General features: G+C 54.8%; 1 protein-coding gene across 2 annotated transcripts; it reads right to left on the bottom strand.

The window, feature by feature from the left end:
• TMEM72 (transmembrane protein 72) lies at window positions 1–26,835 on the bottom strand. 2 transcript variants are annotated; one of them, XM_070433149.1, is made up of 5 exons: window positions 26,481–26,835; window positions 6,711–6,777; window positions 4,412–4,483; window positions 3,616–3,755; window positions 1–2,292 (listed from the first exon to the last, which is right to left on the bottom strand). In XM_070433149.1, exons 1-5 carry the CDS (start codon window positions 26,548–26,550, stop codon window positions 1,808–1,810), a joined length of 834 nt encoding a protein of 277 aa, XP_070289250.1. In that variant the 5' UTR covers window positions 26,551–26,835; the 3' UTR covers window positions 1–1,807. The 2 variants fall into 2 exon arrangements, with proteins under 2 accessions (XP_070289250.1, XP_070289251.1); XM_070433150.1 differs by lacking the exons at window positions 6,711–6,777; window positions 26,481–26,835 and adding an exon at window positions 5,021–5,036.

Here is a 26,835-nt window from a genome sequence, read left to right as displayed (position 1 = left end):
TGGGTGTAAGAAATGTTTATTCACATTCCCCTCCGGGTGTGCTTCTTGCACATGACCTGGCCACCTACCCAGCTCTGCTGACCAGACTTCTGAGAATGGAGTGGGAGCACCGGGTCCGCAGAGGCCGCCTGCATTGTGCTGGGCTCATCACCACCCCTCTCACCGGACAGGCACAGAGCCGGCTCCTCCCCACTTGGGCTCCTGTCTAGGCCACCTCCCCATTGGGAACTGGGCACAGTTCCCCTCCCCATACCCATGTTCCATGGCATTCACTCTCCTCTGACTGACTCAAATCCTGAAGTCCCTCCTCTCGCAGTTAAAGAAAGAGCTCCACTACTTCCACCACGGAGGGCTTGTGGAAATGTTTATCTTCTTTTCCACTTGGTTTTACACAAGAGGTGAGTTATTGCAGGAAGAGATCCGCTTATTTGGGACACTTGCTGCATTGAGGCACCAAACTGATCCTAGCTTTGGCTATTTCCATACATTTGCAAACTAACCTGCAAGCGGTGGAGGGGAGGGAGGGTTTGAAAATCATACAAGAAAGAGCACATTTCTTCTCTGGACCTAGAGCACGTGGTCCAAGGCAGGCTCTGCGGAGCGTGGCTGCTCACACAGACGAACTCGGGAGCCGTTACCTCTCTCTGGGTTGCTCGTTGATTGAGATGGTCCATGAAGAAGAGTGTGTTTGCTCTCCTTGCAACAATCCCATGGACCCAAGGACACTTTTTAGAAATGAAAGCCGTATTGCAAATCCTTAACTAAGGACTATCTGGGTTAACTGTCACTTCCATGGCTTGCAGAGAGCTGGTCCCCCTACCCATACCCATGTTCCATGTCATTCACTCTCCTCTGACTGACTCTCAAATCCTGAAGTCCCTCCTCTTGGGGGAAGTACTGCTCCTGCCAGCCCTCCCCTCCCCGTTTAAACCTGTCTCTACCCTCTATTCTGCTGCCGGGCACCTCCGTGTGGCAGAGCCACTTCCCTGTGCTGTGCGCGTCTCAGGGCACAGCCTCTGGCCCGTGTGTGCAGCGGGCGCTGCCTCCTGCTGCGGCTTTCCCTGCTGAAGCTCTCGATGGCTTCCAGGATCTTTTTGTTCACACCGTCCACTTGGGGCCTTGGCAGGGTTGGTGTGGTGGCCATGCAGAGAGCCCGCAGCCGTGCGCTTGGAGTGAGCACCGCTACCTGGCCGGCTGTTTCCCGGAGAGGCTCTGTGACGCCTGCTGCCCAGCGCCAGCCCAGAGCACAGAGGACGCAGGCCGCTGCTGGGCACTGCTCTCTGCCTCGAGGGCCTGCAGCCTGGCCTTCCCTCCCCATCCCCCAATTTCCGTTCAGGGTTGGGGCCCATGGTGCCGTCAACACCTGCCTGTGGACATGTCTAAGCTGCCGGCACATCCTTGGCCTTCAGAGCTGGGTGATGAGCCCGGGGGCTTGCTGAGTGCTGGGCGCTGTGTCTGGAGCAGCAGGAGCCCGGCGGCTTCTCCTGGGGCCGAGGCAGCCTGTGGGAAGCGGGAGTGATGGTCGCTTTGGGAAAAGCACAAGGATTTCCTCACTCCGTGTCCAGGAGGAAGGACCTATGCCAGCTCGAGCCAGCATGGCTTCGTTTGCACCCCCTTAAGGCTGTTGAGGGACCTCTCATGTCACTCGATGGCCCTGGGGGCCCAGTGAAGGGTGCCTGGTCCCCCCTTGAAGAGCCGGCCTACGAAGACCGGGCTCCCTGAGGGCCACGCTGTGAGGGAGCTCCAAGCAGGGCCATCAGTCCGCGCAGACCCCTTGCCGAGCATCTCCCAGGCTGGAGCCTGCAGCTCAGAAGAGGCTGCTGCCCGAGAGAGAAGACAGGAAGGATGGAGCCTGTGGGGGAGGGATGATGGGGGTGGTGTCCGAGCTGGCTTCCTCCGGCTCCGGCTCGCTGTCCTCGCTGTCCAGGCCAGCGGCGAGGGCGGGGATGATCCTGGCCGCACTGTCTTCAAAGCGCACCTGCTTCTTCACGGCCAGTGAGGCAGCAGGCTCCAGAGTCAGCTCGGTGGGGGCCTCCGGGCGCTGGGGCGCGCTGGGCTTCCTGGGCCCCTTCAGGATGCACCTCATGTGGGCGAGGAGGGAGCCGGGCCCCGGTCCGAGGGCTCCGTGGAAGGTGTAGGTTTGCTCAGTGTCCCCGGAGCCGGTGGTGCTCCTGGCGCTGCTGGAGGGGTCCGTGTACTGCTCCTGGGCGGCCAGCACTGTGGGCGCAGCTCTGCTCTTCTTCCGCTTGCTGAGCAGGAAGTAGGCCAGGCCAGTGAGGACCAGCATGGAGCCTGGAAGAGAGCTGGGCGGTCAGGGTGCTGGAAGTGTCCTGGAGAGAAGCCCGAGGCTGCCCAAGCCCACGGTTCCCGAAGGCCCCGGCGCACACCTGTGTGGCCACTCAGGCTGCTGTGCTGCAGCCCTCACTTCCCCTCACACCACAGCAGGCCCCGGGGGCGGCCTGATGCCGCGCTGGGGCCCTGCCCCTGCCCGTGAGCTAGGGGACCTTGTGCCCGAGGCTCCCTTCCTGGTGACAGCCCCCTGGTGCTGCCAGAACAGCCTCCATCGCTGCGCTCAGCCTCTCTCACTATGGCTTATTGGAGCTGGACCTGGACCCGGCCAGTAGGTCCGGGTTCTATGTTGGATACCAGGCCCCACCTGCTGAACTGGATTTCCCGTCCCAGAGGCGGGAGCCCGCCTTCACTGTAGCCTCCCCAGCAAACAGAAGCAAGTGCAGACTCCTTGGGTAGGGCCGGCGTAGCATCGCCCCTTCCTGGCCTGCCCAAGGCCTCCAGGCAGAGGACCCTCCGTCCCAGGCTGGGACCTGCTGCTCTGGGTTCCCTGCTGGGACCCCTGCCCTGTGCAGAGGAAGCGGGGACCCAGTCCTGCCTCTTGGGCCAGAGCCTCCTGGGCCTCTCTTGCTTTCCCAGGGGCTGGAAGCCATGGCTTGCTCTAGCTCTACAGGGCTGTGTCCTGCTCAGGCGTCCACGGAGGCCGTGGGGGTGGGTTGAGGGGAGCCCTGGGGGATATGACAGGGACTGCAGGAAGGAAATGGGGCTCTGCCTTCAGTCTTGTCTCCCTGGGAGGTTTGCTTTCTGGATTTTAGGTGGGTCACGAGGAGGGTGTTAGCGGAAAAGCCATGAATAGAACCCGGGAGGTGGGAGGTGGGAGGTGGCAGACTCCTGCCTTCGCAGCCAGGAGCCGCTGACCCAGGGCCTGAGGAGCAGGACATGCTGCGGCTGTGAGGGTCTTCGGTCCCTTCCTGCTGTGCTCCCACCTCAGGCCGAGGGTGTGGCCTGAGTCAGGGCACTGGGAGACACGATGGGCAGAGAAATGACTGTCACCCTCTGAAAGCTCAGTCCACACACAGGCTTCGACAGAAAGGCCACGTCCGTTGGGGTGCAGCCTCTGGACGCCTACACGAAGGATGCACTTCTGGCACATTCCTGCCGCTGCATCAGGTCTGACAGGTCCTCATCCCACGGCCTGAGCCAGAGAGGGCAGTGGGCTTGGGGCCCTGGGGCCACGTCACCGCAGGCTGAGTGAGGGGGACCCAGCCCTCGTGCTCAGAGCCTCCCCGTGTGGGCGGCCTGCCTCTACTCCCCCTGGCGTCCTACCTGGGATGGTCACATGCCAGACCAGGACGGGGTGGAGGAAGCAGGCCACGGACAGCAGCAGGTAGGCCAGGAACTTCTGGAAGCAGCCCAGCCAGCGGGCCTTCTCCCTCGCTCTGGCGGCCAGGGACCCTGGCTGACACCTGGGAGGAAGGAGTCGGGGGTGAGCAGGGAGCAGGCAGTGACTCGGGAAAGCCCAGCAACTCTCGAGGCTGTGGAGGCTCTGCTGAGGCCATGCTCTCTGCAGACACCCCGTTGGGAGTCCTCAGTGAGGGGTCTCGCTGTGCCCCTTCCCCCTCAGGGGTCCGCTGGGGGCCCACAGGCGTGCAGTGTGGGGGACACGGGCGGGGCATGCCCTGCACGAGGGGCCTGGCTGCTTAGGGTCTTGCCTGGGCGTAGATGACACGGGCCCAGAGGGGCTTCCTGACGGGCATGCAGAGTCCACACCCGCCTGATTCCTTCAGGGCTGCTGCCTCCAGGTTCAAAGGAGAAAAGCACCTGCCCTTAGGCCCAGCTCCTTTGCCCTCTAGACTGACTTGGAGCAGGGATCTCACCTCTCTTCCTGGCAGGCTGGCTCTGGGGAGCAGTGGGACTGGCGGATGGTGTGTTGGCCCAGACATGGCCTCTTCCACACCCACTGCCATGGCTCTTTGGTCCCCCCTGGTGGTCATTCTTTTGTGCCCAGGTCCTAGTTGGGGTGGAGCCCTCCAGAACTGGTAAAATGCCCTGCAAGCCTAGGGCTCCTCCCTCACCTGCCCCCAGAAGTTGCAAGGATCCCTGGGTGGTGGGAGCTACTCACTGGAAGCAGATGGCCAGCAGCTGAGCCACGAAGTAGGCCCCTTCGCACACGGCGACGGTGGCTCCCGTGAACCTGTGTGGAGACAGGTGAGGGAGGCTGGGCCTCCTCCGGCTCTCCCTTCACCTTCCTGCGGTCGTCTTGTCGCCGCACCTTGTCCTCCTGACCAGAAGCTTCTCAACCTCATCCTGTCACCCAGCCAGCGTCCCCCAGGCGGGTCTTGATGCCAGGGCCGGCACGAGGTTGGGCTGTGGTGGTGGAGGGGTTGGGGCCTGGGGCCCACAGACAGGTGAGGAGGGAGCTGCAGGCCAGCAGGAGGGGCCACCTTGACCCAGCACCGTGGGGAACACTGGCAGACGTTCTGCCTACTGTCACCAGGACGGACACCCCCTGCCCGACCGAGAGGCTTAAAGCTGCACCCGTTCCCGAGCCTTTTCTTCTCCCGCTTTGCTCATCACGCACAAGGTCGCTGGGACGGCTGACTGTGTCCTGAAATCATCTCAGCATCCATCCCGTTCTCTCTGGCCTCACCCGAGAGCCTGCGTTTGGGCCTTGCTCCCAGGCACCTGCACCACTTTCCCCTTTTGGTCTCCCCGGCTGCCTGGCCCTCACCTGCTCCTCCACGTGGTCACACCAGCTGCCCAAGGGCTCCTTCTGACACCTGAATCTGATCATACTCTTCCCAGGCTAGGATTCTTCAAAGCCTCCTCATGTTCCAGTTGTGGTCCGGAGACCCTCAATCAGAATTTCCTGGGAATATGTAAAGTCATCGATTCCTGGACCAGGCATCACAATCTTCGGGAATGGGACTCACATTTCTTATTGGAGAGTCTCACTGGCCGATAGGATTGAATTTCCTTAGCACACCTTTTAAAGCCCGTCCACATACTCTGACTACACAGGAAGCTGCTAGGTGCCCCAGGGCCTTTGCACAGGCCGGCCCCTCTTGCAAGGACTCCTCCTTTCTCCCCCTGTCTGGTAGCCTCTAATTCTTCCATGCAGCCCGGCCCACTCTGGGAAAGGCTTAGTGTTAAGTGTTCCATGGACTTCTAGGGAGACTGTGCACAGTGGCTGGGACACTCAGTAGGACCCGGGGACCTTCAGACAGGAGGTCACTCCCAGCCGGTGGGGGTCCCGGCATGGGCAGGGGTTTCAGGGCCGGATGCCAGGAAGGACCCTGGGACTCAGGTGAAGTGGGTGGAAAGGCACCCTGGGTACCTGACGGGACGAGCAAAGGCTCAGAGGTGAGGTGGGTGAGTTTGGGAAAGAGAACCGCTTGGGTGTAAACCGAGTGACTAGAAATAAGGTGGAGGTGAGGGATGACAAGCATGGCCTGGAGGCTGTGGCAGCCATGAAGTCACCAAAGGGACCTGTGTGTCCAGGCGGCTGACGTGGTGGCAGTGTGCACATGCACTGCAGGGTCGTGGCCTGGCTGGGAGATGGTGGACATGACCCACCTCGCGTACTGGAGAGCTTGTCTGAGGCAGGGGGGCTCCTTAGGATGCCGAAGAGGCCACATGCTGAGCTTGGACATGGAGGGGAGTGTGGGGGCAGAGGAGGCATCCTGCTGACCCCACAGGCATGCTGGGCTCCTCTTGGGAGGGGCTGCTGGGAGCTGGTGGTCAGAGCTGCAGGGGTGCCAGGCTTCCCTCCCCCTCAGGGACTCACTGCACAGTGCTCTCCCCCTGCCAGGGGCATTTGCAGGGACAGCGGGCAGAGAAGAAAGGACAGAGGCTGCTCATGAGCTTGGTGATGTGGCTAAGCTGCTCATTCCCACTGAATTTCTCATCTGCAAAACCAGCACTGGTCGCTTCTCCGGCTGCCTGAGCTAAAGGACACCGTGTACAGAAAACCTTTAGCTGCTTGGCAGGAAGGTGGCACAAGTTTATAGTCCTCTGAGACCCCCTCTCTCTAAAACAAGAGCTCGGTTAATGTTTGGTCCCTAAAAATTCCTGAAGAGATGAATGGGTGGATAGGTGGCCATGGGAATAGACGGATGGATGAATATGGATGGATAGATGGGTGGGTGGATGAGTGGATGGGTGTGTGGATGAGTGGGTGGGTGGGTGGATGAATGGATGGGGGGTGGGTAGATGAGTGGGTGGGTGGGTGGATGGGAGGGTAATTGGTTGGTTGATGGGATAATTTGATTATAGCCCTTTCTAAAGCAGAGGATACTCTAAGGCGCCCTCTAGCCCTTCCACCTCTGGGACAGGATGGACTCAGGAAGAGAGGGCGGGCTGCTCCGCATTAATCCGAGGAGAAAGCAAACACACCCCGAGGAGAGCACGTGCGTACTCACAGCAGGTAGAAGGCCAGGCTCTTGAAGTGCCCCTGGAGGAAGGTCTCGGTGCCCACGCCGATCAACACTGAGAGGGGAGAGGAAGGGACAGTGGCCCAGGTGCTCCCGCCATAGCCCTGCCCTGAGCAGGGCGCCATGGCCAGGAGCCAGGCTGTCCCTGGGACTGAGAGCTGGGGAGGCTCTTCCCATGAGGCACAGAGACAGGAGGCTGGGAAGATGGAGAGAGCAGGAGCCTCCTGACTCATCTCGGAAACCAGGGTGGCTTCAGGCAGAGCCCCAGAGGTGTGCGGTGCAGTCTCCCCAGAGCACAGACGCCACCCACCCAGGTGCCCCAGGGACAGCCACGACGCCAGGACCTCCGCTCTGCTGTCACCGTCCTGCCTGTGTCCTGGTGCCGAGGGCCCTGGCTGCCCGCAGGCCTGTGCCGGGGCTGCTGTGTTTGGGCGTCAGTGCGTGGTCCGGGGGGACCCGCCTGCTCTTGCTGTCCCGTGGCTCCGTTTCCCTTGCTGTTTGGCAGCTGCCTCACACTCACGGCTCGGCCCCAGGGCCGATCAAGCCCTGACACAGATGCCGCTCAGCCCCATATCCCTCTTGCCCTTTCCTGGCAGTTGGTACTCGGACACTTAACCCCCCTTTTCCCAGGGTGCACTTTGCCTTGGAGCCACCTTTGCAGACTCGCTGGCTCACCGTCATCTCCTCCAGGGACGCGCTGCTCTAACAGCTTCACTGCCCCAGCCACTGCTCCCACCCCAGCCCCTCGCTGATGAAACAGGTCACGGCGGCACTCAGAGCTCCCAGGCCTGTCCGGACCGTGGTGGCCCCGGGTCAGACCTCTTTCTGGGCCCAATCGATCATACTCCTTGCACCTGCATGTCTCTCTGGGCTCAGGTGATGTCGTAGCCCGGTGTTTCCCCTGTGGTGTTTGCCACCGTGTCCTTCCCGCTCTTCTGAAACTCAAAGAGGCAGCTGGGGTTGCCAGCATTGGCTGAATGGCCCTCGATCTGCGGCGCCCGGGTGGGCTGCTTCCCTGGGCCTGAGGCCTCCCCTCATCCCAGGTGGAGATGCTGTGTGAGCTCCCGCCCCTGGGTGACCCCAGCCCTTTGGGCAGAAGGGCTGCCCCCCTCGAAGTGTGGAGCCCCTTGCTTAGGCCTTAGGCTGCCAGCACCTCCACCCTCACTTCTGGGGGAGATGGAAGTGCTGCAGGGAGACGGGAGGGGGTACCTTGACCTAGGAAGGGCGGGGAGGCACCAGGCACCCAGGTTGTCTCGCTGATGGAGCCCCGTGCTCGAGAGGTGGGGACAGTGTCTCTGTCCTCTGCAGGATCAGCCAGGTGAGGAGCTGGGGATGCGTGTCAGCACCACCTGCAGACTCACTGGTTTACACACGATGGTCACACATGTCCCGACTAATAGCATCCCTGCACACAGTGAGCTCTGCACGCCCCATTTTGCAGGGAAGAAAACGAGGCTGGTGTGCTCACAGGACACACACTCGCCAGAATGTGAAGGAGCAAACGTGAGGTTTCTGGCTGCAGGTGGTGAGCAGTTTCCTGGTTTCCACTGTGTACCAGTGTATGTGTGTGGTGTGTGTGTGCGTGTGTGCACGTGCGTGTGTGTGCATGCATGCACATGTGTTGTGTGTGATATACATAGCTGTGTGTTGTGTGTGGTATGTGATATGTGTATTATATTTGTTATGCATGCATGTGGTGTATGTGGTATGTGAGTGTTAGACTATAGTATGTGTGTGGTGTATGTGATATGCATGTGTGTTGGTATGTTTTGTATGTGGTGTGTATGTGTGGGTATGGTGGGTGTGATGTGCATGGTGTGTATGTGTGTTATAGTGTGGTGTGTGTGTGGTATGTGTATATATTAGTGTGTGGTGTGTGTGTGTGTGTTATAGGCAAATGTTCATTTATTTAATTTTCACTGTGTATCCTGCCCTGTTCTCAGCACTTAGCATTTATTAACTTATTTAATGGTCACAACATTCCATGTGAAAGTAGCATGTCAACCTCATTTTCCAGGAGAGGAAACTGAGGTTCAGGGAATGGAAGCAAAACAAATAAACCAACCGGCCACGGTGGCCTAGGTCAGATCCTGCAGTTCAGCCTCACATGCGCTAGTTAATAGCTGAGTCACTCATCCCTCCGGCCTCAGTTTCCTCATTGTCCCTCTTGAACATAATGATTATGAGGATTTAGTAGGCTAATTGATCCCAAGCACATCACAGTTGCTCAATGAAATAGCTTGTTATTTTTTGGGGGGGTTTCATTCTGATCATGGTCTTTGTAGATTCCCACGGGCTTGTGGCAAATGGCCAGCAGATGGCAGGAGAGGGCCTTGGGAACAGCCTGGTTCCCTAACTTGCACCATCAGGCCTGTGGAGAGCTATGTTAATACCTATTGACTGAAACAAAGGGTCAGTGGTCAAAGGGGCATTGGAGAAGCACCAGAGGCAGAGGGGTTTGCAATCTAAAAAATCAAAGTGACAATAGAAATAAGAAAGCCGGCTTAGACGTCCAGTTCTAGGTGATGTGACCTGGGTAGAGTGGGTACATGTGACCTTGGGGTGGGTATGCATGACCTTGGTGGAGTGGGTACATGTGACCTTGATGGATTGGGTACATATGACCTTGGTGGAGTGGGTACACATGACCTGGGTAGAGTGGGTACACGTGACCTTGATGGATTGGGTACATGTGACCTTGGAGTGGGTACACGTGACCTGGGTGGAGTGGGTGTGTACTGACTGTCTGAGCTGAGTTCCCTCTGAAAGGGGAGAATAAGTTACACCTCAGAGCTGTTGCTGGGCTTGGGGAGACTGACAAAGCTGAGATGCAGGGCTCTGTGCGTGGTGGGGCCAGGGGACCGTGCACACGAGCTCCTTCCTCCCCTTACTCGGTTTGGGCAGCTTTCCCAGCCTCCATCTAGCCCCGTTCAGAGAGGTGGGGTACCCACCCAGAAGCTCTGCAAGCCCAGGGCAGGGGTGCCCTTTGGCTGGAGGAGGGGGACAGGGTGATGGAGTGAGGAGGGTGGGTTCTAAGGCCAGGAGATCCCTAAGGGGATCCAGTGGGATTCTCCTGGAAGCCAAAGGTCCTTCGACACTGGGGCCATAGGGTCACCTGCTTTCTGCTTGATCATCCCAGTTCTGGGCTCCCGAGCTCAGAGGCAGACCATGCACGGCCGAGACAACGTAAAGTCCTTCCTTGGGTCCCTGCATCCGCCTCTCTGCCTGCGGCCTCAACCCGATCCCGTTTCTGCCCTGGAGCTAATTGGCTGACTCCTTTGTCTCCTGGCAGCTCTTCCTAGGCTGTGCTTCCATCTCATCTTCTGGGTTTTCCTGTTGGGGTGAGTGGGGGTCCACCCAGCGGCAGGTTGGTCAGGCATGTGCTCCTCTCTGGGGCATGCTTGGTCCAGGGGAGACACGTGGTATGTATAGACTGAAAAAGAGAGGCTCACCTAAGCATTCAGAGAGCCAGAGAGAGGAGGGCCATTCCTGAAGGTATTGAACCAAGAAGGACTGGCAGGCAGGCAGGCAGGCAGGAGACAGACCTGAGCCACTGGGCCCGGCAAGTGTGACAGTAAGTGATTTCCTCTGGAGCTGGGGCCTGGGATGGGCATGGGCAGTGCCTGTGGTCTGAGGCCAGACTGTGGCTCTTTAAATAGCAGGCTCCACGGGCTGGGCACGGGGTGGGGGGAGCAGCTGAGTGATGTGCTCAGATTGGAATCTCAGAAAGCTTCCTGCCCTTAGGCAGAGGGTAGGAGGCTTTGGCGAGATACTGGCTAAGACTGCCTGGCGGAGGAGAGGTGGTGGCGGAGGTACAGGACCTGCTCCGGGTGCTCCTGGCCTCCCATCCCCCAGCACACCGGCAGCCTCCAGTTCCTTTGTGGGTCTGGCTTGAAGCAAAGTTCTGGTCGTGGCTCCTAACGGTGTGCTTGGGTGACTCTGTTCACCTGCCTGCAGGCAGGGCACCCGGGAGAGGGGGCAGGGGAGAAGGGCATGGCCTGCTGTCGCATGATGGCCTTTTTCCGTGTAGAGGAAATGGGATGGTCAAGGTGACCACAAGACATTGGGGTTGGAAGCTCTCTGGGCGAGTCAGCCCAGCTGCCCCACAGGGCGGTCCCACCCAGTGCTGTAGACTGCAGCAGGCCCCGCACACGTCCTGCGACTGTGCATAACACTCCTCAAGGTGGGGCTTGTCAGCCCCATGTTATCATGAAAAAGTTCCAACCAGCGCCCGGGAGGTGAGCACCTTGGCCCAGCACCCGACTGTGATGGGCAGAGTGACGGGATCAGGACCGCCTCGCACGGTTCTGAGGTCCCTGCTGGCAGAGGTCGGGGAAGGACTCGAGAGAGAGCGTGCAGGTGGGGAGGATGTTTACTGGGGCCAAGCATGGGGGTGTCAAGTGAATGAGACCTTGTCACCACGGGCAGTGGGCCATGGCATCGCCCCGTCCAGCTGTGCATGCATTTTTGCTATGTCTTCATCAGATAGAGGCAGGAACCTGCCCCTGCACTGCCTCAGCGACCAGCTGGTGCCCAAGCTGTGGGTCAGGGTGGTGATCACCCCCTCACCCCTCACCCTGGGCATGTTGCAAAGGGCCCACAGCCTGGGCAGAGCTCTCTGCTGAGTGTCACAAGTGGTCCCAGCCTGAATCTCACCCCCAGGTTGTTGCCCCAGCCACCAAGGGTTGCTCTGGTTGATCAAGGCACAGGGTCCCCATGGCGAGTCCACACCCCTGCTCACAGCACATCCTCTGAGCCAGGTCCAGGTAAAGTACAGGGGTGCAAAGCAAACGCATGGCCCGCCTGGGCAGACAGCCCCAGCACCCACCCAGGAAATGGGGATGCGGAAGGTGGGAACAAGCCACAGCACGAGGAACAGGAAGAAGGCAGAGGAGACAGGCAGTCCCTGTGGAGGAGACAGGCCAGGTGAAGCAGGCTGACGGAACAGAGTTCAGGGCTTGGATCTGTGACGCCGTGAGTCGGTGCACAGGTCAGGGGCAGGGCCTTGTCTCTGGGTGCCTCTCAGTGCAGCTCCCGGAGCTGAGCAGGTTCACGGGTTGCACTGGAGCAGACAGCGTGGCTTCCGGGGCCCACACCCTCATGCTCTTTCACCTCGTCCCGCCCTCTAAGGGCGCCACGCCGGCTGAGAAGCTGTGCCCCATGTCTGGGGAAACCCCTCCATGGGCAGCTTGGGTGCAGCCAAGTGCCCTGGGACCACTGCTTTTGCGAGGACTTACTCTAGTGCCTAACACCATCTCCCCAAAGGTCTCCCAGGCCTCTCTCCTGTGAGGACATCCCTGCAGACCCCGGCAGGAGCTCATCCAGAGAGCTGGAGAGATTGTTGCTGGATCTATGACAGACAGTTGCCCCCCACAAACTTAGTCTGCTTGGTGAGGAGACACCCTGACTGTAACAATGTAAGATGGGGTGCTTCGTTACAGCAGATGCTAGATGGAAGCCGGGAACAAACCGCAGCTCTTCCCATCGAGAGGTGTAGTGTAACCCCTCCGCTGGAGGGTCTGTCTGATAGAAGGAAGGATGTACAAGTAAAGTTTGGGGACTGGCATGGCTAATTCGCAAAGAGCTTCTTCTACTGTGACTTTCTAAAATGCTTGTTCTGGGAGAAGCTACCCACTATGTGGAAGTCTGACGCTCCTGAAGAACCCCAAGATAATTATGGAGAGAGAGAGAGAGAGAGAGAGAGAGAGAGAGAAGAGAGAGAGAGAGAGAGAGAGAGCTCTCTAGCTGGTTTGGGACCTCTCAGCTGGGCATTGGACATGGGAGTGAACTTCTTGGACATCCAGCCCCAGAAGGTCCAAGTGGAGGAGAACCACTGACTCGAGCTTGCAGTCAGGACACATGGCCAACCCAGCACCCACCCAGGCCCCGCATGGAGAGATGCCATCCTCACGGTGCCCTGCCTGTGCCCCTGAGCCACAACGTTTGAGCAAAAGGAAAGAGCTGTAGTCTTAAGCCGCTAAGTTTTGAGTGGCTTTAGATGTAGCTGCAGATAACTGGAAATGCAGCTAATCCTGTCCTCTGACTGCCTGGCAGTGGGGCCCGAGGTTCCCGTGCCGGCCTGGTGGGCCCTGACTCTCAGCAGTGAGCATCCCCAGGCCCCATGGCCTCTGCACCTCTCACCGGGGCTGCCCCCTCCAGGCTCCCAGATCCTGCAGCACCGGTCCCCTGCCCACATGTGTGCACAGCCTCAGGGTGCAGTCCCCAGGAGCAGGCTGGTGTCGGCCTGCGTTTGGGCCGTGGAATCCTCTGGTATCTCGTGCCTTGGCTTTCCTGGAGGACCCTTGAGGGCCTGCCTTCCACTGGGCCCTCTGCAGCTTCATTTCACAGAGACGCTCAGTTGAAAAAGCGAGGAAAGCAAGTGAGGCCTCCTGCTACAGGGGAGTTTGTGACCTCGCCCAGTGCCCCCTGGGCAGCCACCCCCTCCAGGCGCGCTGGCTGACCTGTGCTGGGGACCAGCTCTCCTTGGGAGGCACCACTGTTCCCTGTGACACAGACATAGCACCCCAAAACTGCTCTCACCGAGGCCTGGAGTTCCCTGTGCTTTGCAGGGACTAGTCTTCAAAACCAGACACTTCAGAAGCCAGGAATTGGACATCAAGTGTAGCCTTAATTGGGGGTGAAGAGTGGGATGGGTGTGTGAGAAGATCGGCCCGCCTGCCTCCCTCTGCCCTCTGCCCAGACTGCAGGGGGCACCTGCTCGCTAAGAGGCCTCAGGACCCATGGGAACGAGGACGGCGCAGTCCTCGCTTTGTGGCATGGACTGAGGAACGGCCCGGTTTTCGGCTGTAGGCAGGGCTGTCTGTACAACAGAGAAGTTATTCAGCGGAGCCAGGACTAGGATGAGCTGAGCCAGGCACCTGGGCACACATTTAAATTCTAAATTGAAGGAGGCATTCACTCCCAGGCTGGGCTGCAAGCTCTGGCGTCCAGCGCTGTACACGGCCCATGGTTTGTGGGCTTCTGGCTACTCATGGAGGTTGGCCTGCACTCTGTCCTGGCTGAGATGTCTGAAACTCTATATCCCCGGGGCTCCAGTTCAGTACAAAATGGGCGACTTTCATCAGCAACCCACCCAACCAGTGACCCCGAGGCCTTGTCTAGAAGTCAGGAGAGCTGACAGTGTGACATGGAGACAGGAGACAAGTGCCCTGCTCACCCCAGAACCGGGCTTCATGTAAGAAAGTTTTGCCCCCAGAACTGCCTTCATGTGGCCACATGGTTCTGCCCACTGTCGGTGGGCAAGGTGCTTTCACAGAGCTGTTCAGGGCCCGTCCTTCTATCCCTCCCTGTTATCTGTCCCTCAGGATCCTGTTAGCCCTCATCCTAGTCCCGTGGCTGGCAAACTGCGGCTCTTTGGCCCCTTGAGTGTGGCTCTTCCTAAGCCTTAGGAGTACCCTAATTAAGTTAATAACAATGTACCTACCTATATAGTTTAAGTTTAAAAAAATTTGGCTCTCAAAAGAAATTTCAATCGTTGTACTGTTGATATTTGGCTCTGTTGACTAATGAGTTTGCCGACCACTGTCCTAGTCCAACAGAGCCAATTGCTCCATCCCACTGCCCTGCACAGTCCCCAGCGAGGCCCCCTGGTGGTGCCAGCTGGAGCCAGCTCTTCTCCTCAAGCCCTTGTGGACCAGCCTGGCCCCTGCATCCCACTGCATCCCACCTCGGCCGCTAGTCTCTGTCCCTCCTGTCCGGGCTGGGTCCACACCCCCCACAGAATTTCCTTCTCCCAGAGGCCAGGGTATTCTTCTGCACTGTCTTCCTGTGCTGCTTACACCGGCTTAGCAGTGGTCCGGACCCCGAGGCTGAGGTGCAGCCTGGGCCCGTGGACACCTTCTGAGCACCTTGTGGGCATCCTGGCGCTTGGGGCCAGAGTGTGGGGCAGGGGCAGGAGGGTGCTGAGCTGCAGCGGGCAGGAGGGAGGCGCCTCAGGAAGGTGGATCCTGGCTCTTCCAACAAGTCATCCTCTCACCTGCTTCCTCTTCTGGAAAATGATGAGAATAAAACGTGAGCATTGGCTGTGAGAGTTGGGCCTTGTAAGACGGATGCTCTGCAAATGTAGCGATGGCCAGAGTATTGTTAGGCGAGGGGGTGTTCCCGTTAGTGCTCTCGGGGAAGAGGGGGCTTATTGTCACCCTTCCTTCCACCGATGCACACGCTGACTGGACTAGGAGCCCTTCTCTGTGCCCCGATGCTGCTCATGGACTTTCTGGTCTCAGCTTCCTTCTGCAGCCCGGCAAGGATATAAGTGATCCAAAGCCCCATCCACACACATCTCTCTTGTAACACGCTCTGTGTGGGCCTGTGTGTGTGAGGCTGGGGCCTCCGTGCGGTGCTGCTTGCCCAGGCCCAGCTCCCTGGCTTGAGCATGTGCTGCTTTTGCCTCAGGGTGTACCTCGCGGCTGACGACGGCTTGTCTGTTCCGACTCCGTTGCTGGGTTGAGTTCTGATGCCTGTCTTGCATTGGTGCAGTGCCCTGGTGGCAACACAGGACACTTCACAGTGGTCACTAGAGGCCACACTAACTGGCTTTTCTTTTCTTTTTTCTTTTTGTCAATCCTTATTCGAGGATATTTTGTCCATTCATTTTTAGAGAGAGTGGAAGGGATGCGAGAGAGACACACTGATTTGGTGGCCTCTCACACGTGCCCCAATCAGGGCTGGAGATTGAGCCTGAAAACCAGGCCCTTGACCAGAATCGAACCCAGGACCCTTCAGTCCATGAGCCAACACTCTAACTGGCTTTTCATGCCAGGCAGTGGTCTGGGCCCGGGCTGCCCTGGTAGCTGCATGAGAATGTCATTCTCACTGCTGCAGGGGCAACCTCCTAACTCCCGAGTCTTAGTGACCGCTCCTCTTTCTCAGGGATGGCTGTCTCCTGCTGGTCTTCGGGCTGTGAGGACCCCTTAGGAGCAGGTGCACTGGGTTGATGTTGATTTGATGGCTGGAGAGGGCTTCAGGTCAGAAGAGGGCACAGCTGGTTGCAGAGGTGAAAGCTAGATTTCCACTATGGCTAAGGACGTTGGAGGTATTAGAACTAGTTAGTGGTTGAAGGCTTCTTACTCAGGAGAAGTTCTGGCAGATTCTAACACGGCAGGGACATTTACCTGGGTACTGAGAGCTGTTCAGCCTGACACCTACGAGCCAGGTTTCAGAGGCACTGCGATTAAAGGCCAAGGTTTTACAGGAGAAAGTTTCCGATAGGCAGTTAGAAGAGCTTTCAGAGTACAGCGTGGCACTCAGTACACCCTCACTCTCACACGTCTGTGTAGGTAGAGTTCCCCAGAGGCAAGAGTCAACTCATTCTCTGCTGGATCCTTCAAACATGAGCCACAGACCGAAGCTGACCAGCCAAGAGGCTGATCTTGCACTGCGCAAAGCCCCCGTGCGGAGTGCTGTGGTGCCGAGTGCTGTGGTGTGGAGTGCTGTGGTGCTGTGGGCTGGGGGAAGCTTCCCCTTCACCCCTCTGGGCATCCACACGCTGTTAAGGGACTGCCGTAAAGTCTGTTTCCCTGACCCTTGCATCTGGACTCAGCAACATGGCCTGCTTTGGGCACCATGCAAGAACAGGCGAGAAATGGGCTTGTAAACTTGCATGTTCTCTCATGGAGCATGCCAAAGCCAGTCTGCTGGAGCACCAGGGACACAGAGAGCAGAGTGGCCTATTCATCCCAGCCCTGGCCAGTCTAGACGAGTCAACAGCCCCAGCATGGGAAGCACACCCAGCTGGCATTAGCAGGGCTGCCCAGCCTGCTTGCCCAGATGTGTGAGTAATAAAAGCTTGTTGCTCTCTCCCACTGAGGATCTGCAGATGTTACACAGCATTATTTTGGCAATAGATAACCGGCACATCCCCCCTTTCAAAACAGTTTTATTGAAGTATAATTGATATATAACAACTGCACTTATTCAGAGTGTTCAGTTTGATAAGTATTGATGTGTATATACCCAGAAACCATCACTACAATCAAGATAATGAACATATCTCTCCTCGTATCCTTGTAAACCTACCGTCCTTACCCATCCATCCACCCTCCACAACCACTAATCTATGTTCTGTTACTAGAGATTAGTTTTCATTTTCTAAAAATTTATTTAAATGGTACTCTTTCCATCTGTTTACTTTCATTCCGGGTGATTATTGAGATTCATCCATGTGGTAGCATGTGCTTTTTCTTTTAAAAAAAAATAAATATTTTAATTAATTTTTAGAGAGAGTGGAAGGGAGAGGGAGAGAATGAGACAGCGATTGGCTGCCTCCTGCACGCCCACTCCTGGGGCTCAAGCCCACAACCCAGGAATGTGCCCCGACCAAAATCCAACCAGCAACCGTTTGGTGCCTGGGGCGATGCCCACCTGAGCCGCACCTGCCGGGGCAGCATGTGCTCTTCTGTTGCTGAGTAGTATGGATAGAAGCCTTCTGTTGCTGGGAACTTGGATTGTTTCTAGTTTTGGCTACTATAGAAAAGACGCTATGAACACTCATGTACAATATTTTCAGGAACATATGCTTTCTTTTTCCTTGGGTAAGTACCTAGGAGTGGGTCATTTTTAAGAAACTGCCAAACCATTTCCCAAGTGAGTGTGCCATTTTACATCTCCATCAGCAGAGCTTGAGAGTGCCACATCCTTGCCAACACTTCAGCACGTGGCATGGTGTCTTTCAGCCATTCTAAAGGCCGGCGGTACCTCATTGTAGCTTTGGTGTGCATTTCCCTAGTGACTAATGATATGGAACATTTTTTCATGTGCTTTTTGCCATACAGCTCTTTGTTAACTTGGTTTTTTTTTCATTCTCTTAAAATTATATTTTAAGAGTAAAGTGTTAAATTTTGATGGTGTGCAATTTATTAATTTGTTCTATGGATTGATTGAAATTTGGTATTGTGTCTAAGAAATCTGCCTAACCCATGACTTAAGTTTATCCTATTTTCTAGGAATTTCATAGTTTTAGGTTTTACATTTAGGCCCATAATACATTTTGAGTATTTTTTTTTTTTGTATATGGTACAAAATATAGATAAATTTTGTTTTTTAATTAATGAATATTCAATTGTTAGTAAGCTAAAAAGTTAAAAGTTATTCTTTCTACACTAAATTATCTTTGTACTTAAGTCAAAATTCTGCTGTACATATATGTCTAGTTCTATTTCTGAATGTTATTGTGTTCCATTCATCAATTTGTCTTCTTTGTGTCAAAACTGCATTGTCTTTATTTCTGTAGCTTTAAAAGTCTTAAAATCAGGTAGTGTTAAATTTTTCATTTTGCTCTTTGTGTACAAAGTTGCTTTGGTTATATTAGGACCTTTGCATTTCCAGGTGAATTTTAGAAACAGCCTGTCTACTCTTAGGAAACACACATGCACACACACAAAACAAACCTGCTAGGATTTTGGCTGGGTTTGCAATTACCAGGTGTACCAGTTAATAATGTGGATTTTGTAATCAAAGAAAACACGATAATTTTAAGAGAAACATCAAAAGTGCTTTATTCAAAGTAATGTCCATCACTAGCTGTACATTTCCCCATCTTTAGGTAATTTGTGGATACTGTCCCAATAGAACTTTTCTTGTTTTGAGGCAAATCATTCAGAGACCCAATTTTCCACTTCTTTGTATGTTTTGAAGTGCTGCTCAGAAAGTGCATGTGCCATCAATCGGAACAAGTGGTAATCTGAAGGAGCAAGGTCTGGTGAATACAGTGGGTGGATTAATACTTCCCAGGCAAGATCTTTAAATGTGTCTTTAACTGGTTTTGAAGTGTGTGACAGTGTGTTATCATGAAGCAAATTTTCTTTGCCATGTCTTCTGGCCCATTCTGGTCATTTTATGAGCAAAGCGTGGTTCAAATTGATTATTTGTTGTCGGTAGCAATCATTATTAACGGTTTCATCTGGTTTTAGAAGCTCATAATACACCACACCTTCTCGATCTCACCAAACACAGAGTATTGTCTTCTTTCTGAAGCGATTTGGCCTTGCAGTCGATATTGATAGTTGACCTGGATCAACCCATGATTTTGTGCTTTTGGGATTCTCAAAATAAATCCACTTTTCATCGCCAGTCACAATTCGATGCAAAAAAGACTTTCTTTCGTGCCAGTGAACCAACATTTTACTGATGATTTTTCGGTTTTCCATTTGTCTTTCGTTCAGTTGATGTGGCACCCATTTTCCTTCCTTTAAAATCTTCCCCATTGCTTGAAAATGATCAGAAATTGTTTGCTGAGCAACATTTAATATTTCTGCAAGTTGTTTTTGAGTTTGACACACATCTTCATCCAATAATACTTGTAATTGTTGGTCTTCAAACTTTTTCGGTTGACCTGGACATTCTTTGTCTTTCACATCGAAATCATCACTTTTAAAGCATTTAAACCAGCATTCACAAGTATCTTGAGATGGAGCATGTTCACCATAAGCTTTCTGAAATATATCATAACTTTCAATAGCACTATTCTTCAAAATAAAGTAATGAATTAAAACTTCCCGCAAATGCTCTTTTTTTTTTTTTTTTGGCATGAAATTCGACATTTTTAAAGTGTAAAAATATCTATGATGTTAACACCTTCAGAAAATTTGATGTATGAAGTTTGGAAGCTTGCTGTCAATACAACAAAATAGCATACATGTCAAATCTCATATATATATATATATATTTATATGTATCTCAACATATGTGTAATTCCATCTATTAAAAAAAATCTGCATTATTAACCGGTACACCTGATAATCTATAGAACAATTTTAGGGAGAACTGGTCTTTTAAAAATATTTTTTAGTTTCCAATGTATAAATTTTTGTCAGGTTTATCCTATAGTATTTCATAGTTTGATGCTATCATTTTACATGTTTTTATTTGATTTTCTAAAACTTGGTTAAGAATGTTTCCCTCTGTGTGGATGGGGGATGTTAATCTGTGGCTTTCTTGTGACGTCTTTGTCTAGCATTGGAGTCATGCTAGTTTTATAACGTGGGTTGAGACATATTCCCATCTTTTTAAATTTCTGGAAGGGTTGTGTAGAATAGTGACTATTTCTTCCTTGAATGCTGTAGAACTCACCTGTGAAGCCACCTAGGCTGATACACCAGGTTCTGGTGATGACGTTGTTCACAAGGAGGACTCTGCAGATCTGCAGGATTTACGATAGTATTGAGGATCTGGCCTCCAGCACAGAGTGCCATCTCCCTTGTAAGAACCCATGAGGGAAAATTTCTTCTAGGTCTTGACTTCAGGTCAAGGTATTTGTCCAAGATATTTGATTCTTTTTCTATCTTGCATTTAAAGAGAACACATCTGATCATTCTTCCAAATGGCAGCTTTCCTGGTGCCAGAAAACAATGGTGATGCCTCCAGGTGTTTTCTGCCATGCCACACATGCCATGTTTCTTTATCTGACCTTTACCTGACCCATGGGAAGCTAGGAAGGCTCAGAGGGAAGCCCCAAGAGAGCTCCCTCTTCCCAGCATCAGCCTCTTATGTATGACTTCATTTCTTTCCGATAATAACCTCTATTCAGATGGTTGCATAGACTAAGAACAAGCTTAAAAGAACTGCCATCCTATGAAAAATAAAACAAGGCTACCATCTTCCTTCTGGTTGGATCACTATGAGGGGATCCAGTGTATAGTGATGGAAACTTAACTTTGGGTAGTGGGCACACAGTGCAATATACAGGTGATGTATCATAGAATTGTACACTTGAAAGCTAACCAATGTCACCCCAATAAATTTAATATTAATAAAAAATAACCAAGTCCTGGCCGGTGTGGCTCAGTTGGTTAGGTATCCTCCCATGCACCAAGAGGTTGCTGGTTTGACTCTCATTTGGAGCACATGTCAGATTGCAGGCTCCCTCCCCAGTGAGGGGCCTGTAGGAGGCAGCTGATTGATATTGAGCTCTCACATCTATGTTTTTCTATCTTCCTCCCCCTTCCTCTCTCTCTCTCTCTCTCTCTCTCTCTATATATATATACATATATATGTATATGTATATATACACACAAACACACACTAGAGGCCCGAAATTCGTGCACAGATAGGGTCCCTAGGCCTGGCCAGTGATCAGAGCCAATCTGTGGGACAACTGGTGGGGTGATTGTGGTGCCCCTGCTGGCACCCGCCTTGGCAGGCCTGGCGCCACTCACTTGATGGCTATGCCCTCTGCCACCGTCGCTGGTCGCCTCCCTCTCCAGGGTGACCAGGGGGGCAATCGGGGGCCACCACTTGCACCCACTGTGGCTGGCCTGGAGACTGTGGGCTGGGGGAAGCTTCTGCATTTGAGTGACTGCCCCCGGTGGTCAGTGTGCATCATAGCGACCAGTCGTTCTGCTGGTTGTTCCGCTGTTTGCATATTAGGCTTGTATTATATAGGAGATTATATATATATGAAATAACCAAGTTCTTGAGAGACTGATCTTAATAACCCAAGCTCAAAATGTGAAGGAAAATGTTACTCAGCGTCAGATCTCTCACAGTCTAGCCCCGTTCTCCCTCTCCAGCTTCAAGGGTCATATGTTGCCTGTTCTTTTCCTCTGATCTCCCATTTTCCCATACTGCAGGAAGAGCCCGTCACCCATGCTGCACAGCCCCTGTGTTCTGCAAATGCCTCTAAAACCAACCAGCACTGTTAACCAGCACTGCGTGAGAACCTGTGTGCCAGGCCTTTCCCTGGTTTAGTCATTGTTTCACTGAATGCTCACAACCCCAAAGGGTAGATGCACTTGTTATTCCCATTTCATAGATGAGAAAACTGGTTTTTTAAGTTGAATTTGTTGGGGTGACATTGGTTAATAACAGTTATACAGGTTTCAGGCATACAATTCTATAATACATCATCTGCACGTTGTATCATGTGTTCAAGTCTCCTTCCATCATCATTAAAGTGCTAGGCAACATGCCTGAAGGCACACACCTAGTCAGGGGGAGAGAAGGACGTGTTTCATCCTCCCAAACCCGGGGCTGCAGTGCTTAGTGCCAGGGCATGCGTTTTCTAGCTTGTCTCCTTGGTCACCACATGCTTCTCGGGAGGGAGGTCGTGCCGTTCTAATATGTGTGTCTACATGGTGCACGGTGGGAATCCTGCAAATGTTTGCTGAATAAATGAATCTTAAGTGGAGTTCTAGGTTTCTTGTTCTAAATCTAAGATAAAGGGCACGAGTATAATGAAATAAAGAAAGAAATGCTTAAGCCAAATCGCATTATCTTTCAGGTGGAGCAGAGGTAGGGAAATTTCATTTACTTGTTGAAACAATCAGATTGGAAAAGAACCAGCCAACATCCGCGTGGACGATCTGAAAACAGTGTGGTTAATAAACCCACCTGTGGATGTGCTGGGTGCAGGAAGCTTCCTCCTGTGGCAGGAAGTGGTCGCGGGGATAACATTTCACAAGGTGGAAATTAGCATGGAGAGCCCGGGCTGGTTGCCTCAGAAGCATTAGTTTGTTTCTGAAGGCTTTGAAAAGGGCTGAGGTCAAACTATGCATTTGCTGTGCCCTTTGAAAAATAATGAGAACATCTGGGTTTAAGTGCTGCTGTCGTCCTAGTCTACATTAATAAGTCACCATTTCAAATGGAGTGTGGCAGGAGGGCGCTGCTGAAAATCTGGCTCTGTCCTTGGTGTGGAGGAGAGGTTAATGGGTCAAACCCTAGAATAAAACAAACCCCTGAGCGATCCCAGGTTGGCCGTCACGGACGCAGGTGGGGCTTCAGCAAGATGAAGACTTTCTAGCACGTTGTGGTCATGCAGCTCTGGGCCCGTCAATGGAAGGGCCTGCTGTGACAGTTGTCTCTGGAAACCTGCGCAGATTTGGATGAGGTCCAGGAGAGGGTCTGAGAGTGGTCAAAGCACGTAACCATCCAGAGAGCATGAGCGGCGTGTCAAACATCAGTGTCTTTACGTTTCTGAAGTGTTGGTCATTCTTGACTATACGTCACTGTAACTGTCCACCCTCACCATGATCCACCTGCCTGACAGGGCTGACTGGGGGTGGGGATCTAGGGTAGATGATGGGTGGCTTTAGTCAGGCCTCACTGGTACCCTCTGTGTGTTTTGCATCCTGCATCCTGGGATACCCAAGATATGGAAAGACTTAGGCGGAGGGCACGCTGATTTAGAGTGGGGCCTCGGGAGTGGACCACCATCCATTCACATCTTGCCTCCCTGCTTTCTGGTTGTGAGGACCAGAGCAAATGCTTTTTTGCACGAGGCCTCAGTTTCCCCCTGCACAGGGTGAGGATGAGGATGGGCATCACGGCGCTCCAAAGGGTAGTTATGAGGATAAAACGAGACACTACATTTAAATCATGCAGCAGAGTCCGGCTCACAGTGAATACCCACATAGTAATGTCCATTGCCAGCTCTGACTCCCAGAGCCGAGGCTGGAAGAAGAAAAACTGCCCTTGAGTGTTGGCAGCGAGGAGCCTCAGGCTCGAGCCCTTTGCTCTGAGGAGTGTTAGGCGGCCTCACCAAATGCATTTTCTTGGCAGCTCCTCTTTTGGGGAGACTTTCCCCAGTGGTCAGGGCCTAGGGAAATTAGTCTCCCCTCTTCCCTCCACACTCCACTCAAGTCTAGGACCCTCAAGGTGCAACATCTACCCGGCATGGGGAACTCTTCCCATCCTGTTTCTGGCAGGGCTGGGGCAGGGCTCAGGAGCGGTGAGGAAATTCATGGGAGTCACCCTCGGAGGGGGGGACTGCAAAGTTCACAGGGAAACCAATCCCTCTTCCCCAGAGCAGGAATGGGGCCCAGCCCACGCCCACTTTGTGGGGGAGGAACGCCCTGGGCTGCGGTGCCCCCACCTCAGTTACAGCCCCTCTCCCAGGCCCCTCCTGACGGTTGGTCTGCAGTGAGAACTGCACAAGGTAAGGCCCCTGGAGCTCTTCTCCCAGGCACACCTGGCAGGGCAGCTCTGGGGCAGCAGGCAGATGTGGGCACCTGCGCAGGGAGTGCGAGGGCTCCCAGTCCGTGTGCAGGTCCCGTTGGTGTGCTTCTCTGGTGGCTGCTGAGGCCGCATCTCCATAACAAGCACCGAGAGGTCACACACGGACGCGCACGCACAAACACACCAACACACTCCCCGCCTTCCCTGCCAAGGAAGTTACACAAATGCGTGCAGCCAGCTAAGTGTGAGACTAGTGGGGAGGCGTGGGTTTGTGCTGACCTGGAAACCTTATGATTGATTCAAAGGAAGAGAATTTTCTGGTTTTCGAAACACATCTGGCTGGGCACAGTCTGCCCATGGCCTGTCTCCTCCTATTTGGTGGTATGGGGCTGGCCATGGGGTGGGGCAGCATGGCCTGGGGACCACTGGGCGTGCTAACGAAGCTTCATCCACAGGGGCCTGGGTGGAGAGGGAGAGGTGAGCTCGGCCAGCCGCTGGGCAGCTGTGCAGGCACGCGGTGGCCAAGCTGCTGTGCCGTGCCATTGGGGGAGACCCCGGGGCCTGTGCCTTCGGAGCCTCTGACAGTCACGGGTCCTGTCTGCAGAGGGAGGGAGGCCCAGGGGCCAGGCCAGTCGGTAGTGCTGCCTGGTCCCTGCAGGTGACTGTCTGGGTGGCCTTGGGTCACATGCTTTTCCCAGCTTCTGGGGAACCACACTCCTCCCCACAGTGGGGCCAGGGTCTCCTGAAGTTTCTGCAAACTGAGCGCCTCTGTCTCAAGCCTTATTTCCTCTCCAGCAGCGATGCCTCTGTACACAAGGCATGGGCTTCTCAAAGGGAATTTCACCAAAAAGGAGGCCGAAGGGAATAAAGAACGTGCAAACCTAATACACTGGAAACAGGCCAGGAGTTCCCCGATACTGCCAGGAAACGGGAGGTACGCCCAAGAGCACGAAGTCCTCTCTCTAGCTTCCCCGTCTCCTGCACTTTAGAAAGCCCCAATAAAGTGACCGAGAAGCCCGGCCAGTAAAAGGCAATCTGTGGCCTACTTTCAGCCTGGATCCTTTTCAAAACCAAGCGGAGGCCTGCCCTCAGCGTTAGCAGCGCCCTCTGTGCGGAGGAAGGCATGTGGCCAGAGGAGCAGTGGTGTGCGCCATGGCTGCAGACCCTTCCTCTGGCTGAGAGAAAGCGGATTTAAACGTCTCTAGCTAGTCCATTAGGGTAGATACAGGTCAGAACAGATTCTAGAAGGAGGTGGGCCGGGCTCTGGGTAGGTGTGGCCGGGACCGTCCCTGAGACATCTGCGAACGGAAGGGCTGTGCTTCCGCTTCAGGGAACGGGGCTTACAGGAGGCAGGGCGGAGTCCAGATCAAGTTGTAGAACAGACCTTGAACCCAGACATGGGAACCTATGTAGGGTTCCCTGCCCCTCCCTGGGTGGGCAGTTGGGGGCCTGGGCAGTCATTCCCAGAGTGCAGGGGACAGGTGGCCCTGACAGTGTCTGGAGCTGACTCCCCGCCAGCTCATCTCCTCGGGTCTCAGCAGAGCAGGTCCAGACCTTCCTGGTGTCTTCGGGGTGGGCTTCCTACCCTGTAAGGCAGAGAGCTCTTGGGCAAGAGTCCCAGCCTTTTTGAAAGTTGAAGGACCAGTGCTCCAGGCCGGCTGTCCCTCTGACCTGCAACGTGACCTTGGGTACGGTCATGCCCCTATTTGAGCTCATCTTATGTCGGGAGTTGTGGGATTAGGTCACCTCAAACGGCGGGTTCTGTGCTAACTCAGGGCCTCCACGCTGCAGACCCCACTGGCCAGTCCACCAGTGAGCCTGGCCTGGCGCCTGGGAGTGACCTGGGTCCCCTGAGCACTGAAGTATGTCATGGCTTCTCCCAAGAGGCTTTATCCCCAGTCCAGCTATCTGATCAATTCATGCATCGTTGATCCTTCAAAAACCTGGCCAGCAGGGCTGGTTACCTCCATTGCACAGACCAGAAAGTTCGGTCCCAGAGGGCCCCGATGGCTCTCCCAGGTCACCTGGTGGCAGGTGGCAGGTGGCAGGCCGAGGCTGGAAGCAGCACTGTTTGAGTCTGAGCTGGGGGACATTCCCCATCCACCAAGATCCATGCACAGGATTTGGTCCAGTGATGGAGAAGGACTCGCTGAGCTGTGGGCGTCTCCTCCTTGTCCCCAGGGACAGTGAGGCCCGTGCTCAGAGCTCAGAACACTGCTGCTCACTTCCCCGACACAGATCCTGGCCCTGTGGGGGGCCTGGGCTAGGGCAGGGTTTGCCCTAGGGAAGTGAGAAGGCAGCACTCAGGGCTGTGGTCCCACTGGTTCTGCTCTGTCTGTCCTCCCGCAAGTTGAGCAGCCCCAGGATTAGGCGGGTGAGGGAGAGGAGCCAGCCCAGGAACCACTCCCCCCCAGCCCTGCAGAGCATCGGGGAAGCCCGAGGTCTCCGTGACCAGCCCTCCAGCTCAGCTGGGAATTCTCTCTCCATGACAGGGGCCCGTGGTGTGAATAAAGCCAGATGTGCTCTGCTAACTCTACAGCGAGGCATCAGCCTTTTACACCTTCACCTTCCGCCGCTGCCCCCTCGCAGCAGCCCCACGTGAGGTGGGGCCAACCCTCCACTCATTTCCAAGATGAGGAGGCTGAGGGCTCCCAAGGCCCTTTGGTTCCCAGTCCCCAGCTGACTCCCTGCACCCGCTGTGCCCCGCAGAGCACTGTTCCTGGGGGTCTTGGGGAAGAAAGTGTGGTCAGATGCACCTGCCCATCCCCAGCCAGCTGGCTTCCACCGTTGGGCCAGCCCATCTACTCTGCCCAGCACGCAGAGGACTACAGCAGGGAGGTGGGGTCCTACCTGCAGCGGTGGTGATGCCGAGGAGCCGGCAGGTGTATTCCAGCCCCGTCCAGAACACCTGCAGCTTCATGGTGCCGGGGCAAGGGCAGCGGCCCAGCAGGGCGGGCAGCAACGGCTCTGGCCCGAGATGCTCTCAGACGTCCCGTGTCCAGGGAGGCTGTGGCTGCCAGCTTGGGGCCCTGGTGCCCTGGGGCCCTGCTGTCCCAAACCAGTCCCAGCCACTGCAGCCTGGTCGAGGTGTGAATGGACTCACCTTCCTGCCGGCTGCCTGTGCCTTTGCCAGGCACTCAGCTTAATCATTACCTTGGAAAAATGTCCCCACTGCTTTCACCGGCTGCCATGGCCCCAGTGGCAG

This window comes from Myotis yumanensis, unplaced genomic scaffold (genome assembly GCF_028538775.1).
Source record: "Myotis yumanensis isolate MYYU_CA2020_CCGP unplaced genomic scaffold, mMyoYum1.0.hap1 SCAF_13, whole genome shotgun sequence".
Lineage (NCBI taxonomy): Eukaryota > Metazoa > Chordata > Mammalia > Chiroptera > Vespertilionidae > Myotis > Myotis yumanensis.
The sequence above is the reverse complement of the archived record's forward strand: the minus strand, read 5'-3'. Positions and strand labels throughout refer to the sequence as shown.